Source organism: Lithobates pipiens, unplaced genomic scaffold (assembly GCF_037356315.1).
Source record: "Lithobates pipiens isolate NorthernLeopardFrog02 unplaced genomic scaffold, aLitPip1_a1.2 Scaffold_22, whole genome shotgun sequence".
Lineage (NCBI taxonomy): Eukaryota > Metazoa > Chordata > Amphibia > Anura > Ranidae > Lithobates > Lithobates pipiens.
In genome coordinates, this window is record NW_027507784.1 from 18,661,505 (window position 1) to 18,675,233 (window position 13,729).

At 43.1% G+C, this 13,729-nt stretch overlaps 1 protein-coding gene across 2 annotated transcripts in view; it reads left to right on the forward strand.

Moving 5' to 3' along the window:
* LOC143923366 (uncharacterized) overlaps nt 1–10,154 on the forward strand; it is a 62,566-nt gene extending 52,412 nt beyond the window's left edge. For both annotated transcript variants that reach the window (XM_077446988.1, XM_077446987.1), the window contains 3 exons: nt 1,976–2,803; nt 2,906–3,037; nt 10,022–10,154. In XM_077446988.1, coding sequence (XP_077303114.1) covers nt 1,976–2,803; nt 2,906–3,037; nt 10,022–10,065 — 1,004 coding nt within the window. In that variant the 3' untranslated portion in view covers nt 10,066–10,154. The remainder of the gene's footprint in view (nt 1–1,975; nt 2,804–2,905; nt 3,038–10,021) is intronic.
* Nucleotides 10,155–13,729: the final 3,575 nt, after the last annotated feature.

The following is a 13,729-nucleotide window of genomic DNA, read 5'->3' on the forward strand; positions in this document are numbered from 1 at the left end:
GGGAGTTTGGGTGGAAACTGGAGACGGTGTGCTGAGAAGGCTGTCACTGGCCCTTGAGGGTAACCCCCTAGTCTGGAGGATGACCTCGGGCCTGGGGCTCCAGTGCTGGAGGGATCCTCTTACAAAACACAGAGGAGTCCTGTCCAGAGGCACAGGAGCAAGAATGAGGACAGCAAGAGCCAGTGAGCAAATCCAGTGATCTTCAAATTTACGAATTTATGAATTTTCGAATATTCAAATCGAAAAATTTATGAATTTACGAATTTTTGAATATTCAAATTTACGAATTTTCGAATATTTAAATTTACAAATTTGTGAATTTACGAATTTTCATTAACTACTTGACGTCCGCGCTATAGCCAAATGACGGTCACAGCGTGGACCTGAATTTCCGGGAGGCCGTCATATGATGTCCTCCCCTGTGCATGCTCCCCACGTGCCCCCTGCAGGGCACGCGGCACGCGCTGTGATCAACGAGTCACTGAGACTCGGGTGATCACAGATCCAAGTAAGGGGCCGATCCCGACACCTTACCCCATGATCAGCTGTCGACCAATGACAGCGGATCACATGATGTAAACAAAAGCTTGGTAATCGTTTTTTTCTCCTCACGCTGACAGCATGAGGAGAAAAAAAAGCCGATCACTGGCTTATGTACAAGGGACATTGGTCCCGAAGAGGAAGGAGGCACATCTGCCTCATCTGTGCCCACAATTACCGCCTGTCAATGCCACCTGCCAGTGCCCACCAGTGCCACCTATGAATGCCCACAAGTGCCCCCTATGAATGCCCACCAGTGGTGCCAAACAGTGCTTCATCAGTGCCACCTAGCAGTGCTGCCTATCAGTGCCAATCAGTGCCCATTATTGCCACCCATCAGTGCCCATCACTGCCACCTATCAGTGCCCATAACTGCCAGCTATCAGTGCCACCTATTAGTGCCAATTCTCAGTGCCCATCAGTGCCACCTATCAATGCCCTTCATTGCCACCCATCAGTGCCACCTCTCAGTGTCACCTCTAAGTGCACATTAGTGCTCACCAGTGCCGCCTTATAAGTGTCCATCAATGCAGCCCAAAGGTGCCCATCAGTGCAGCCCATCAGTGCCCATCAGTGCAGCCTATTGGTGTTCATCAGTGCAGCCTCATCAGCGTACTGTACATCAATGAAGAAGAAAATTTACCTGTTTGCAAAATTGTATAACAAAATATAAAAAAATATAATTTTTTTTTAAATTCTGACATTTTAAAAAATGTTAACAGAAAAATTTAAACCGCACAGGTGATCAAATACCACCAAAAGAAAGCTCTATCTGTGGGAAAAAAGTAATAAACATTTAATTTGGGTACAGTGTTGTATGACCGCGCAATTGTCATTCAAAGTGCATCAGCGCTGAAAGCGGAATATTGGTCTGGACAGGAGAGGGGTTTAAGTGCCCAGTGAGCAAGTGGTTAAAAAACGAATTCGGAATGAAACAAATTGCACATGTCTACTGTGATACCACATCTTTAGATATGAATATTTTAAACCCAAGAGAAAATTGAGTACTGTCCGTGATACTTTTTTTTTATTTGCACTAACACACAATTTTTCAGGGCAAGTTTTCGGGGTATGTCCCCTTCTTCAAGGTCCAAGCAGTACTCGTTACGTTCCATTCGTTTAGATACAGCATTTCAAGTTAAACCCAAGAGAGATTCAACGCGCTAGACCTGTAGACACAGGAAAGATCATTTCCTAGTGTTTAGCTCACAAGGCCGGTGGGCCAGAGGGGCGGTTGGGTGAAATGACAAGAGTGGATAAGGAGTGCACAGAATGGATAGCATCTCCTATTGTATCTGTAAAAAAAAAAAGTCTTTTAACGCATCCAACCTATAAGAATATGGTTTTCCAGACATAACTCCAGCTTATGTTTCTGTTACATAGAAAACCCACCAACCCCTCAAGAGAAAATGTTTTCTTTCTTTTGTTTTTTTAGGGAATAGTTTGGATTCTGACTGCCACCCGAATGCCACGTGTTGGGAGTTTGGAGGATACGGGGAGTGCACGTGTAAAGAGGGGTTTGCTGGAGATGGGACAACTTGTAATGATATAGATGAATGTCAGGACGATTACACCAACAACTGTGATTATTATAATGGTGGATCCTGTGTGAACACTATCGGATCTTACACCTGTAATTGTTCTAGAGGGTATAAATATATATCAGAATTTGGCTGTGTTGACATTGATGAGTGTGCGGACAGCTCTCTTAATGACTGTGATCCATTAGCTATATGTAAAAATCATTATTATGGATCTTACACCTGTACTTGTCCGTATGGATATTACGGAGATGGAAGACACTGTGAGGTCAATGAATGCCAACAAGGAACACCGTGTAAACCTAATGAAGAATGCATGAAGTACATTGGATCATATTCCTGTTATGACCCTTGTGCCAACCACACCGTACTTAATGACCCCTGGCGCAGTACTTCTAATATATATAAGTCTAGTGATTATTGGTATGACTGGTATCATTGTGACTACGAACTATCCGGCTGGTATCGGTTTAAAGGAGAATATGATCAGCAAATCCCTGAGCACTGTGTAGAAGAAAACAGCTGTGGGGCCGATTTCCCCATTTGGATGAATGGCTCCCACCCTACACCCAGTGACGGCATTATTAATCGGACCGTTTGTTACAACGGGTATGCCAGATGCTGTACAATATCCAATAATATTTCTGTAAAAATGTGCCCAGAAGGATTTTATGTGTATAAGCTACAAAGTACACCAATCTGCTACTCTGCCTATTGTACAGGTAAGTACTGACCCAAAAAAGTAATTCAGAAGTTTGTCCTCATTCATAAAATATTATAGATTCATAAATGGTTAAACCTTCTATGTGTTCCTTCTCTTCCAGAGTCGAATCATAACTGCTCAGGATTGGACTGCGCTCCCGATGAGGAATGTGGAATTGTGGACGGTGTTCATGGCTGTTACTGTAGAGATTCATCAAATACTACCGATGGGATGCAACCGGGAAGTGAAGAAGGTAGGTCATAGATTCATGATGTTTTCCATTCAAAGGGACACTTTTCTAAGGTGTTTAGTCACATTTGCTAGGTGAATCCTTTGGGGCCATTTGCTCTTGTGGTGGTCAGTGGCATTCATTTGGCATCCCGTGGTCACATTCTCCCTATTTTACAGGTAAAGTAAGCTGCCAAACAGCTTTTTAGGGAACCATGGAGTCTAGAATCCTAAAGGTATATTGTCAGAAGCCATGATATCAGACCGAGACAGAAGTACAGTTAAATCACACTTGTTTAACCAGTTCCCAACCGGCGCACGCCGATGTACGTCGGCAGAATGGCACAGGCAGGCATATTGGCATACAGCTCCGTCCATTTTTAAATGCCGCCCTGCCATCGCTTGCGCGCCACCGGCGGCACACTCTTGTGCCGGTCGGGACCCCTGTAAGTCCGGTCGTGGGTCCCACGGACTCGATCGCCGTGAGGATACCCGCGATCATCTCACGGGGCGGCTGAACGGGGAGATGCCGTTGTAAACAGCATTTCCCTATTCTGCCTAGCAACAAGTGACTCTGATCTCTGCTCCATGTGATAGGAGCAGAGATCAGTGTTTACTAAAACAAAGCCCAGCCCCCCACAGTTAGTAGCACACCCCTAGGAACACTTAACCCCTACACTGCCACCCCCTGATTAATCCCTTCACTGCCAGTGTCATTTACACAGGAATCACTGCATTTATATAGCAGTGATTGTGTATAAATGACAATGGTCCCGAAAATGTGTCAAAAATGTCCGATGTGTCCTCCATAATGTCGCAGTCACAATAAAAATTGCTGATCGCCGCCATTACTAGTAAAAAAAAAAAATATTAATAAAAATGCCATAAAACTATCCCCTATTTTGTAAACGCTATAACTTTTGCGCAAACCAATCAATAATCGCTTATTGCAATTTTTTTTTACCAAAAATATGTAGAAGAATGCGTATCGGCCTAAACTGAGGGAAAAATGTTTTTTTATATATTTTTGGGGGATATTTATTATAACAAAAAGTAAAAAATAATGCGCTTTTTTCAAAATTGTCGCTCTATTTTTGTTTATAAAAAAAAAATAAAAAATCGCAGGGGTGATCAAATACCACCAAAAGAAAGCTCTATTTGTGGGAAAAAAGGACGTCAATTTTGTTTGGGAGCCACGTTGCATGACCACGCAGTTGTAAGTTAAAGCGACGCAGTGCCGTATCGCAAAAAGTGGTCTGGTCTTAAGCCAGCAAGAAGCCCGGTCTGAAAGTGGTTAATAATAAAAGTAAATAGAACAAACGTAGTCAAAGCATAGCCAGAGTTCAGGAGCCGACAAGCCAAATGTCAGGGAGCCATAGATGAGCGTAGTAAAACAACAAGCGGGATCTGGAGCCAGAAGGGATGTCAGCCAAGCAAGACTTTTAACAGGAATGCAGGATGACGACCAAGGTCGAAGGCAGAGATACTCTGGGCTGGACGGCTTAACTAGGCAGGACTGATGAGCAGGATATCATCAACAGCTGAGTAACTGTGGAGAGATAGGAGCTGGCAACTATCCAACAGCTGAGCGGCCAGCTCAGAGAAGGAAGGGCTGAGCCCAGCCCTGACATAAATGCATATAAGAATCTGAGCCATTCAACCAATTTTATATAAAGTGTGAAGAGAAAACCTGTACTACAGTTCACCGCTAAAGTGCTACAACAGCTCTGTTTAATAATATAAAATATGGGTAGCACAGTTCTCACATATCAAAACAAAAACTACCATAGATATCCCCATGTATGTAGCTGTCAGGAACCATGAGTCAGACTGAGACAGAAAATGCAGTGAAAATCATACCTAATGATGTAGAAAAAAAAAAAGTACAGATCAGGAATGTAGTCAAAAACATACTGTAAACCAGGGTTCGGAAGCCAAAATGGGTAATCAGACCCAGTAATCAGGAAGCCAGGGATCAGCATAGTCAGAAGCCAAACATCAGGAACCAGAAGGGACTTTAGCTGGGCAAAGTATTTAAAAGGAACTCAGCAGAGACATACAGGATATGTTGACCAAGGCGAAAGCATGAAAAGGCAGTTCAAATAGCCGGAAGGGGCTGGCTGTAGGCTGGACTGATAAGTAGGTAATGATAACCAGGTGAGCCACTGTGGAAACAATGAGTGCTGACAATCATCTGACAGCTGAGCACTGAGAAGTGAGCTACTAAGAACCCATCACTGACAGTAGCCAGGTGCTTGGCTAGAGAGAGAAAAAGAGAGAAATTTAGGACACTGTGCTTCAGTTGCTCTCTGTGCTCCCATTGGACCATCATACCAAATTAAATAACACTATCTACCTCAGGCCAGCCGCGGAGTCTACAAGCAGAAAGGAGCTTTTTTACCGTCAATCGGGGGACTTGATTTTGCTGAGGGGGGACTGGAGAGTGTGTACTGCTGCCTGCTACAACTCTAAATCCTGAGACTGTGAACCAGAATTCTGACACCTGTGTGCAGTAACTGGAGTTACCAAGGTGTAGATTTGCCAAGGTTGCTGATAGCTGAAAACCTGAACTTAGAATTGCATTATCACTGGGTCTGCTAAGGAGCCACTGCTGCAAATGATTTACCGCTGCTAGTAGAGAATGAGACTATAGAAAGATTGTCCATTCGCTCAGTGGCTTATATCACTGCATGTAGAATTAAAAGGGGCTATACTCATGTACACCACCTTAAAGACTGGGTCCCACCATTAGCTTAAGGTTTAGAGCTATGAACCACCTACCAACTAGCTGCTTCACAGGGACTTTGCCGTAATCACTCACAGCCAGAGGTACCTCTCTAGAGACATACAGTGGTGTGAAAAAGTGTTTGCCCCCTTCCTCATTTCCTGTTCCTTTGCATGTTTGTCACACTTAAGTGTTTCGGAACATCAAACCAATTTAAACAATAGTCAAGGACAACACAAGTAAACACAAAATGCAATTTGTAAATGAAGGTGTTTATTATTAAAGGTGAAAAAAAATCCAAACCATCATGGCCCTGTGTGAAAAAGTGATTGCCCCCTAAACCTAATAACTGGTTGGGCCACCCTTAGCAGCAACAACTGCAACCAAGCGTTTGCGATAACGTGCAATGAGGCTTTTACAGCGTCCTGGAGGAATTTTGGCCCACTCATCTTTGCAGAATTGTCCTAATTCAGTTACATTAGAGGGTTTTCGAGCACGGCTTTTTTAAGGTCATACCACAACATCTCAATAGGATTCAGGTCAGGACTTTGGCTAGGCCACTCCAAAGTCTTCATTTTGTTTTTCTTCAGCCATTCAGTGGTGGACTTGCTGGTGTGTTTAGGATCATTGTCCTGCTGCAGAACCCAAGTTCGTTTCAGCTTGAGTACACGAACAGATGGTCGGACATTCTCCTTCAGGATCTCTTGGTAGACAGCAGAATTCATAGTTCCTTTTATCACGGCAAGTCTTCCAGGTCCTGAAGCAGCAAAACAGCCCCAGACCATCACACTACCACCACCATATTTTACTGTTGGTATAATGTTCTTTTTATGAAATGCAGTGTTCCTTCTACGCCAGATATACTTGGACACACACCTTCCAAAGAGTTCCACTTTTGTCTCATCGGTCCACAGAATGTTGTCCCAAAAGTCTTGGGGATCATCAAGATGTGTTGTGGAGAAATTGAGACGAGCTTTGATGTTCTTTTTGCTCAGCAGTGGTTTTCTCCTTGGAACTCTGCCATGCAGGCCATTTTGCCCAGTCTTTTCCTGATGGTGGAGGCATGAACGCTGACCTTAACTGAGGCAAGTGAGGCCTGCAGTTCCTTGGACGTTGTTGTGGGGTCTTTTGTGACCTCTTGGATGAGTCGTCGCTGCGCTCTTGGGGTAATTTTGGGCGGCCGGCCACTCCTGGGAAGGTTCACCACTGTTCCATGTCTTCGCCATTTGTGGATAATGGCTCTCACTGTGGTTCGCTGGATTCCCAAAGCTTTGGAAATGGCTTTATAACCCTTTCCAGACTGATAGATCTCAATTACTTTCTTTCTCAATTGTTCCTGAATTTCTTTGGGTCTCGGCATGATGTGTAGCTTTTAAGGATCTTCTGGTGGACCTTACTGTGTCAAGCAGCTCCTATTTAAGTGATGCCTTGATTGTGAACAGGTGTGGCAATAATCAGGCCTGGGTGTGGCTATAGAAATTGAACTCAGGTGTGGACAACCACAGTTATAGTATGTTTTAACAAGGGGGGCAAACACTTTTTCACACAGGGCCATGATGGTTTGGATTTTTTTTCACCTTTAATAATAAACACCTTCATTTACAAATTGCATTTTGTGTTTACTTGTGTTGTCCTTGACTATTGTTTAAATTGGTTTGATGTTCCGAAACACTTAAGTGTGACAAACATGCAAAGGAACAGGAAATGAGGAAGGGGGCAAACACTTTTTCACACCACTGTACATAGATATACAACTATCTATGTAGAGTGTACTCTGAAGTGGTGATAGACTACTGGTTGCAGAGGAGTTACTGTGGGATTAGTCATTATAGCTAATACTGTTTTCTGCTGACACTGTTTATTGCTGGGTTTCATTTTATCATTTGGTACTGCATCCAAATCCATGCTGCAATAACCTAATGATTGCATTGCTTAGCTCACTGTGACCAAGCTGATTTTTCTACCTGTTCAATTTTCACGTAACCCTTTTGCTGCCCCATCCATCGTACGGCCCTGACAGCAGAGGGGGTTTCACACACAATCCATGGCTGCAGCCATTGGGGTTGTGTGTGAAAGTGACAGGCAGACGCCTACCTGTCATGTGAAAGCATTCGTGCTGCAGCAGTGCTCACACACACCTCCAGTACAGGCGTCCCCCGCCACAGTGCCCTAACATGCTTTCTATGCTCCGCTTGCCCACCTGCGGGCCCGGGAGCAAGATGGCAGGTGCCAGCAGCTGGTACTCCTCCCCTCCCTGGCGTAACTTCTGGGTCAAGGTCTCGGTGTCCCTGGCTAGTTTAGCTAGGAGAAGATGTTTTTGCAATGTGATCTGCATTACAATACATTCAGGGGATCCAGTGGATCCCAGAGGAGACATAAGACCCTACATGTCTCATTAAACAGAACATGTCACCTATGTAATGGAAAGAAAAGTTAAGTAAAAAGTTGTTTTTTTTTAAATTAAGTTAGACCCAAGAACATAACCCCTCCAAATTTTTTTGAGTCCCCCCACATATATGAACGTAAATGCATGCTTTGGGCACCCACTCATGAAAAAGTTGATTGCGATACACGTTACATCGGGCCACGCACACCAGAGGGAGAGAAATAATTCGAACACAAGACCTTCTCCGTAACATTAAACTGATACCTATAGGGAGCTTTTGAAGCATTGCCTATTAGAAAATATAGGGTACTGAAGTTTGTCGCCATTTCACGGGTGCACACAAATTGAAGGTTTGGACATGTTAAGTGTTTATTTACTTAGTGCAACCTCAGCTTTTATATTTTACCAAAAATGTTGGTCGTTTATTGCGTTTGTTTGCCCTGGAATTTACTTGGTGTGTTTTTTACAGAAATTTTGCATTCCCTAGACTTTTGCGGTTAAAAAGTTTGACATAAAAAATTGTAACTGACACAATTCTATTCTCTAGGGTGTCTGCTTTCAGAAAATATATAATATTTTGGGGTTTTCTGTAATCTTCAGTCCGAAAAATGTTTTTTTTTTAAACGTATGTGAAAAAATGCAAAACGTCTCTGGCAGCGACAAGGTTAAAGTATAAGTTCACAGGTCACAGTTACAGATAAAAAAAAAAAAAAATTGCATTTTTTGTTGCAGGAGCCTGAAAAGCATTGCACCAGTGATCAGCAGATCAATGGTGCCATGCAGGCCTCCTGTAGACCTGTCAATGTGTAGGCTTGCTCGTACAAAGAAGCCGATACATTCTGACAGGAAGAATCAACGGATTTCCAAAGCACTCACAGTGCCATGTTAGTTCATTGAAGCCGCAAAGGATAGGAGAGCTCTATATATAAATTGCATGGCCATTTGGGTGGAGCACCACACAAAAGAGACAGCAGGTACCGGGAACTGCAGCAGTGGGGAAATGTTACATGTTCCACCATACAAAACGGGTGGAACATGTAACATGTTCCCAAAGGTTAACTTATTCTTTAAAGAGGTATGTGGGAGGGGACAAGGTTGTTCTCAGAGTCACAGCCAAAAAAACAGAGAACCCAATCTACCAAGCGGCTCCTACAGGGGTAATGCTAAACATGGTAATATACTCTCCAAGCCCTTTTCGCGGTCACCTCCGTGTTGCAGATTCCGCTTGCTCAGCGGGGGATCGCTTCGTTGATCCCCTCTAAGCAGGTGGATGACAGGTCTGTGTCCGCTCACTGTGCACAGCAAACATGGACACAGTCCCGCTCTCCTCCATGGGAAAATGGGATAGAAATGGACCGCCTGTCTGTTTCCATCCAACCCTATCGGATACGATCCACCAGATGGATGGCAAAATAGGACCACCATCCGTCTGAATTTTGCGGACAGGATCGGACCGGATGGCGGCGGGTATCCACTGACATCCACCGCTTCATAGGTAGACTGCAATGTCCAATCAGGTCCGCCTGAAAAAACTGACAGGTGGACCTGATCAAACAGCTCATGTGAAAGGACCCTTATAAACATCATAGTTTGCTAAATTTATTAAAGCCTATATGCATGCACCACAACTACGGAGGCTCTGCACTTGGGCCTGTTGGAATTTATCAAAGCTTTTTCCAGAAGCGTGCAAGCAATTATTACAAATTACAAAGCAGGTCTGCAGTTGCACCCGGCATCAGGAGCAGCAGCAACCATAATAAGGATAAAAATAAATCACCTGAAATGCTCAAAAAGAATATGAACATCTTTTTTTTTTTTTTTACATATGTAGATCAAAAATATATTTTTCTAATCTTTTATTCTTTTTCATTTCTATTTAAATATGCTCTCTGTTTCAGGGAAGTTGAAGAGGTGTCCCAGAGAAGAAAAAGAAGAACAATAAAATACTTCATTGACAGCAAAGTTCTACTTTTGCTCCTATATGCATCCAATGGATCCTGTGTTATATAAGGTCCAATTACATTTTTGTCCATGTTTTACAGTACAGGCACATTTATTTCTTTGAACGTTGCTTAACCACTTCCAGACCAGACCATTTTGCTGGCTTAAGACCAGACCACTTTTTGCGATTCGGCACTGCGTCGCTTTAACTGACATGGCTCACAAACAAAATTGACGTCCTTTTTTTCCCACAAATAGAGCTTTCTTTTGGTGGTATATGATCACCCCTGCGTTTTTTATTTTTTGCACTATAAACAAAAATAGAGCGACAATTTTGAAAAAAAAAAACGCATCATTTTTTCCTTTTTGTTACAATAAATATACCCAAAAATATTTATAATTTTTTTTCCCTCAGTTTAGACCAATACGTATTCTTCTACATATTTTTGGTAAAAATAAATCACAATAAGAGATTATTGATTGGTTTGCGCAAAAGTTATAGCGTTTACAAAATAGGGGATATATTTATGGCATTTTTACTAATATTTTTTTTTTACTAGTAATGCGATCAGCGATTTTTATTGTGACTGCGACATTAAGGCAGACACATCGGACATTTTTGACACATTTTTGGGACCATTGTCATTTATACAGCAATCAGTGCTATACAAATGCAGTGATTCCTGTGTAAATGACACTGGCAGTGAAGGGGTTAACCAGTGGGTGGCAGTGTAGGGGTTAAGTGTTCCTAGGGGCGTGTTACTAACTGTGGGGGGCTGGGCTTTGTTTTAGTGAACACTGATCTCTGCTCCAATCACATGGAGCAGAGATCAGCGTCACTTGTTGCTAGGCAAAACGGGGAGATGCTGTTTACAACGGCATCTCCTTGTTCAGCCGCCCTGTGAGATGATCGCGGGTATCCCTGTGGCGATCGAGTCCGCAGGACCCGTGACTGGACTCACGGGGGTCCCGACCGGCATTTAAAACCGGACATACCTGTACGCCAATATGCCTGCCCGTGCCATTCTGCCGACGTACATTGGCGTGCGCCGGTCGGGAAGTGGTTAATAGCCAAATCATTTTGCTCATTTTTGCACGTCCCTTTGTTCATTCACTGTCAACACTTGCCATTTCAATTGCTTTGCAAATTTGTATTTCTGTGTGATGGAAAATTGCTCTTGTCTAAATATTGTTTGATCACCTCCTTACACTGCAATCTACTTCATCATTTTTGTTTGTTCACTTATTTTGTGTTGGTGTTGGTATAGTGGATGGATGTTTTGTTATTGATAAAAAAAAAAAAATCAATAAATCATTTTTGGGCTCTTCAAAATCAGCCATTCTTTGCTGCCATTTTTATTTAGGAAAACTTCAGCCTGAATTACAAAAATATGTATAGGGAGAATGTTTTGCCTTTTTTAATTTTAGGTCTCAAACTGATCTGACACTGTTGCATTAATTCAAATTAAAATAGAACTTTTTTGTGTTTTTGACAAATATATATATATTTTTTAATTCTTTATTTACCAGGATAGTTTCCAACATACTGCATCCAAACATGTTCAACAACGATATCACATGCCACAAGATGTGTAAGCAGAAAGGTCAAAGTACCACATACCAGAAAGGATAATGCACAAGGAACAGAACATATCCTGATGGAAACGTATTGTTGTAGAAATTTGGCTGTACACAGAGCACACAGCCATATCTCCTGTGCTCATAAGCACCCATTTCCATCTAATGATATAATGCATCTTACCTAAAAACCCACTCATCCAAGTAATCAGACATGACCGTCCTCATCTCAGCATCACTGCCTTTTCTGAGCCATGCGTTTGCTTTTATTTACACATAAACAGGAAGCCACGCCCTGGAGGGTTTGCCTCCAGCAGCTAAACCCCTCCTACGCAGTTTGTGACCGCACAGGAAATTACCAAATAAGGACATGACCATAGAAGGATGTAACACAGGATAAATGATACAATATACAATAACCAATGACTACAATTCCTCTGATAGGAATCCTTATACTATAGTTCCTTGTGGATGGGATGCTATCCGCAGGTGTACGCCATGGCACCCCAAATATGTTTATCAGGCATACAGGGATGACAAGAGTGCACATCCACTAAAACCGATAATGTGTTTGCAGGGCGAACAAATCCCCGCCAGATGATCGTTCCGTGCATTGCACAGGGGCCCCTCACTGGCGGACATATCCTCACTCCACAAACACCTCTCTCCAAGCAACAGGACATTTTCCACTACCTAACAGGTCTCAACTAGCGTCAGTCTGCCCCAGTCTGCTCTTTAGAGTGGTCTGGGGGAGAACGAACACTGGGGGGACTCTTATGACAATACATATTAAAATACATCTAATACATCTTCATAAAATTTTCCACAACTAATGGGACAAAGCATTTTATATTAATTAGAGAGCGGGAAAGGGTCAGGGACATGGAGGAAAAGTGGGAACTAATAATAATAAAAAAAAGGGAGGGGGGAAGAAGGGAAGTTGCTGGGCCAGTATATCCAGAGCCAGTTGTGGGTCTAGGAACAGTCACTCCCCAGAGCAGTCATCCATTAAGGCTATGCCCTCATCAGAGTATACAAACATGTTCCAGTGGAGCCATGTTTTTTAGTACCGTTCTCATCTACCTTGAGCAGTCAACATCAGGTCCTCCATCCTGTTGACATCCTTCAGTTTATGAAGCCATAGCGAGATAGGAGGAGGGTTTGGGTCTCTCCATCTTAGTGCAATGCAGGCTTTGCCAGCAGTAAATAAGTGACAAAGGACCGACTTCTTATAAACCTTAACAGTGATATCTAAGCAATGGAGAAGAAAAGAGGCAGGGTCCTCTTTAACCATATAGTCTGTAAACTTTTGGGCAATTCTTCACACTTCCCTCCAGAAATGGTCCAATCTGCCCTGCTTCTCAGCACCTCCAACAATGATCCAAAGCTTCAGGGGAATATTGGCACACAACTGAAGGTGTTTAATACCATTTATGGAGCAACTTAAAGTTGCTCTCTTGGAAGCAGGTGCATGCGGATGACTTCAGAGCAAATTGGATAATCCTTCTAACCTGGTTGGGTGGGAAGGTCCTATCAAGATCAGCCACCCATTTACAGATGCAAGGTAGCATGAAGCTATCCTGTGGGGCATATAAGAGCGAGTACATTTTAGAAAGGGAGTGAGGTAGGGCATCGCTGTCCATGCAATATGTCACGAACGATGTCAGTGGGTGCCACAACTGTGTCGGAAGGCCTAAGAAAGAAATTATGAAATTGCAGGGCTTTCCAGAAATCCAGGGAAAAAGGCCCTGTCGGGTGCATCAAGGCCGAAATTGAGGGCCATGCTTCTGTGGTAAGAAAGTGAGAGGCCTGAAAACAGTCTGCAGAGGATAATCTTTAAAACACCCTATCTTCTAGACCCAGGGGGAAGTTTGGATTGCCCAGAATGGGAAATAAGGGAGAATGGTCTGAGGAAATGGCAGAGTTGTGGCACATTTGTGAACAGATGTGAAGGGTGGTACCAATGATTGGGTGTGTCTTAAGAACTGTAGGAAGGGCTGTATAGCCCCAATGTGCCCTCATAAGCCCCTGTACACACGGTCGGAGATTTCGACAACCAAATCCGTCGGATTTTGTCCGTCGGATCT